This window comes from Natrix helvetica, assembly GCF_964273705.1.
Source record: "Natrix helvetica genome assembly, chromosome: Z".
Classification (NCBI taxonomy): Eukaryota; Metazoa; Chordata; class Lepidosauria; order Squamata; family Natricidae; genus Natrix; species Natrix helvetica.
The window spans coordinates 7,605,760-7,609,787 of NC_138554.1; the positions used below are offsets into that span (position 1 = coordinate 7,605,760).

The 4,028-nt window shown below is 42.2% G+C and overlaps 1 protein-coding gene across 1 annotated transcript; it reads left to right on the plus strand.

The window, feature by feature from the left end:
• Positions 1-1,310: 1,310 nt before the first annotated feature.
• Positions 1,311-2,243, plus strand: LOC309401218 (olfactory receptor 6X1-like; the record flags this gene model as incomplete). The annotated part of the gene is made up of 1 exon (XM_081970287.1): positions 1,311-2,243. The coding sequence occupies one exon, from the start codon at positions 1,311-1,313 to the stop codon at positions 2,241-2,243; it is 933 nt and encodes a 310-aa protein (XP_081826413.1).
• Positions 2,244-4,028: the final 1,785 nt, after the last annotated feature.

Below are 4,028 nucleotides of genomic sequence, written 5' to 3' on the forward strand. Positions count from 1 at the left end.
TCTACAGCGAGATTTTAGCTATTCTTCATGTTTAAAGAGGGACACGGTGGCTCAGAGAGATGCAGTAGCTAAGTGGCTAAGATGCTGAGCTTGTCTATCAAAAAGGTCAGCAGTTTGGTGGTCCGAATCCCTAGTGCCACGTAATGGAGTGAGCTCCCGTTACTTGTCCCAGCTTCTGCCAACCTAGCAGTTCGAAAGCAAGTAAAAATACAAGTAGGAAAAATATGAACCACCTTTGGTGGGAAGGTAACAGCCTTTGGCATTTAGTCATGACTATATCACTCAGTCCTAAAAAGGAATTACTATTACTGTCATTTGAATCTGTATAACTGTCTGGTTTGGCATTGCAACCAAACAAGACAAGACACAATCTTTAGTGGATAGTTAGAAAAGAAGAAGAAGAAGAAGAAGAAGAAGAAGAAGAAGAAGAAGAAGAAGAAGAAGAAGAAGAAGAAGAAGAAGAAGAAGAAGAAGAAGAAGAAGAAGAAGAAGAAGAAGAAGAAGAAGAAGAAGAAGAAGAAGAAGAGGAAGAAGAAGAAGAAGAAGAAGAAGAAGAAGAAAACAATTGCTACCAGCCAGTCTTCATTGAGGACCTGCCTCTGAGCCAGAAAATGGGCTGTGAAAATAGCTACATAACCCTCACATCCTGGACATAAACAGTTTCAACTTCTTTGCTCAAGATGATGCTATAACTATCATCAACAACAAGGAACAAGGACAGTTTTCCCACAGGCCATCACTCTGCTAGACCAAGTTAATTCCCACAACACTGAGAGCTGTATTGCCATTATTCATCTCATCTTTTCTATTACCTATTTCCTTAATTTCTTATGACAATAACTTAGTTGTTTGTCTCTTATGATTTATATGATTTGCTTTATTTAGTAACCTAGTATGATTTATGTTGGTTGCTTATTTAGTATTCTATGCCTATCACTAAGTGTTGTATCTTAAGATTTATGAGGAATGTATTTTATGAAGATTACGATCATGATTTATCACTTGTTACTTGTATGTGCAGTGAGAGGTTATGTACTGGAGATAAATTCCTTGAGTGTCCAAGCACATTTGGCCAATAAATATTTTCTCTTCTCTTCTCTTCTCTTCTCTTCCCTACCGTACCCTACCCTACCCTACCCTACCTTACCCTACCCTTCTACTCTACTCTACGCTACTCCACTCCACTCCACTCCACTCCATTCCATTCTATTCTATTCTATTCTATTCTATTCTTTGTTCCTATTTCTTTCTCTGACCATCAAGGAATCATGTTTCTATAAATTACTGTCATTGTTTTAGGGAAGAACAAGATGGCAAATGCTACACTTATTACTGAGTTTGTTCTTCTGGGATTTTCTGAATTACATGAAGTGAACCTGGGATTTTATACACTCCTGCTTCTGATGTACCTTCTGTCACTTGTAGGACATTCCTTAATCATCATAGTGGTTTCCATGGAACTTAAGCTCCATACTCCCATGTATTTCTTCCTCCTCAACTTCTCCGTGGCTGAAATTTCTTTGACAACAACAGAGATACCAAAGATGTTGGTCAACAGCTTCTCTGGCAAAAAGACCATCTGCTTTGTGTGTTGCATGGCCCAAGGTTTCATGATCTTCACATTGGGAGCTGTGGAGTTCATCACCCTCACTCTCATGTCGTTTGACCGCTACATGGCCATCTGCAAACCTTTGCATTATCAAACCATTATGACCAGTGGACTCTGTCTCAAACTCTCTTTGCTGGCGTGGATTGGTGGGTTTGGACTCATATTTCCCCAGTCGGCCGTGGTGTGGACATACCCATATTGTGGGAGCAATGTCATTGATCATTTCTTTTGTGACGTCGGTCCAGTTCTGAAATTGGCTTGTGTTGACACAACTATAATTGAATTTGTAGGACTCCTATATGGAGCTGCTATCATGTGGGGTTCCTTTGGATTTTCCCTGATCTCCTATGTGTGCATTATATACACTATAATTCAGATCCCTTCTGCCACTGGGCGCTCCAAAGCCTTTTTCACCTGTGCCTCCCATCTTACTGTTGTAACCATTTTTTACCTGGTGCTTATGCTCATGTACTTGAGGCCTTCAACGCATGGTGATAGCCAACTTAACAAAATGTTGTCTCTTTTCCACACGAGTTTCATACCCATGTTAAACCCTTTCATCTACACAATCCGGAACAGTGACTTCCAAACAGCTCTATGGAGAGTAGTAACAAAAATGAAGAGGAGATCCTAATAGTGCATGACTCTTTGCATGCCTTTGCATTCTCTCAACTCCCTGTCCTAAGTAGAACTCCCTTCTTTTGTCCTCTGTCTGCTGTAGTATATTGTAGATCAGTGGTGTGTCATCAGAGGTGATATTCAGCCAGTTCGGACCGGCTTGCCCAAACCAGTAATGGAAATCATGGGTGGGCCCAAGGGTGGGTCCACGCAACCTCCCCGGCTCTATGCTCTCCGATTTAGGCAGGTTCTCAAATTGTGCACATGCATGTAAGCCACACACATGATCAAACTGCATGCGCGGAAGGCCGAGTGCATGTGTGGATGTGTGCGCGGTCACATTTTGCAAACTGTGCGTAGGGAAAGTAAGTGAATACTACCCCTGCATGTCATCCATGTAATCCATTTGGATTAAAACTGATGACGTTACCTAGTTTGGGTAACGAAATGCCTGCAAGAAAACAAGGAAGATCAGAGAGCACCAAGGACTCCTCGTTCAATGCACATGGATACATGAATGCTCCATGAAACTGGGTCACAGAAAACACAAATATCTTGCTTACGACAATGAGTTGCTTCATAGATGCAAGCTTGAAGAGCTTTGTGATTGTTTTTTATGTGTATTTGCCTAAGGAATCTCCTACTTTTTCTGCCTTGCAGTTCCTCCTCCTGGATCTACAATTGGGGAAAGAGGTGCAGAGGTGGTATTCAGCTGGTTCGGATCGGTTCGGGTGAACCAGTAGCAGAAATCTTGAGTAGTTTGGAGAACCGGCAAATATCACCTCTGGCTGGCCTCACCCTTCCTCCCCCGTCATTCCCTGTCCTATATTCCCTTCGTTTTTTTTAGCTCAGCTGATTCGCTTGTCAGAGCAGATTGCCGCACCTCAACTGAGGTAAAAAGCAGCTCAGCTCACCATCACTCACACCGAAGGAGGTTTTTGAGTGCTGCATGACGCACAAACCCCCACGCAAAGTGCTCTCTCATAACACCTGTAAGAAAAGATTTGGAATCTCACCACTGAAAAGGTTTTTTTTTTCCTTTTATTAGGGAAATGTAGATTATCCGACTTCGGAATTGGTGATGTTCCATCTTATATCAGTTTGGGGTAGCTCTACACAATACCTGTAGTTGTTACTCACCAGGCAAACATAGAAGAAGGAGGTAAACGTAAGGAAACCAGCCCATCCTGTAATATCAGATCAGTATTTGCCTTGGGTTCACATTGCAAGGGTGACATATTTACAATGGCCACATCACTTGAGCATTTGCATGTTTTCACGTACTCCAGGATGAGCAAATAATTTTGCATTTTGGAAATTTCCCTTCTTTTCTTGGTTCCTGCCTATCCCCTGAGGGAAGTCACCCCTGCTAGAAAAATGAAATATTTTGAGAAATATTTAGAAAGGCAGAATATTATATTTGCCCTAAAAGAGAGATGGAAATCTTAAGAGAGACAGAAACTCAGAGCTCCAGCTCTCTGTCCGCAGTAGATATTTGGTGTCCATTAAGAAAGACTGGACCAGCCTATCTACAAAACAAAAGAACTTCAGCTCCAGGAGGATGGGATTGTCCTTCAGGGGAAAGTCATTCAGCCACAATAGAAATTGCACAACAAACCTCTTCATTGCATCAGCCCAAGCTTCACCCAAGCTTGACTCAGAAAACCTACAATGTTAGCTGTCACCCCTACAGCATCCAATAGTTTGCCGAGGAACAGGAAGCTCAAAGGAAAGCCCCAAGAGAGGGTGTAAATAACCCTCAAACTCCACTCAATGGGGTCAGCTGCCCAGGACTTCAAAC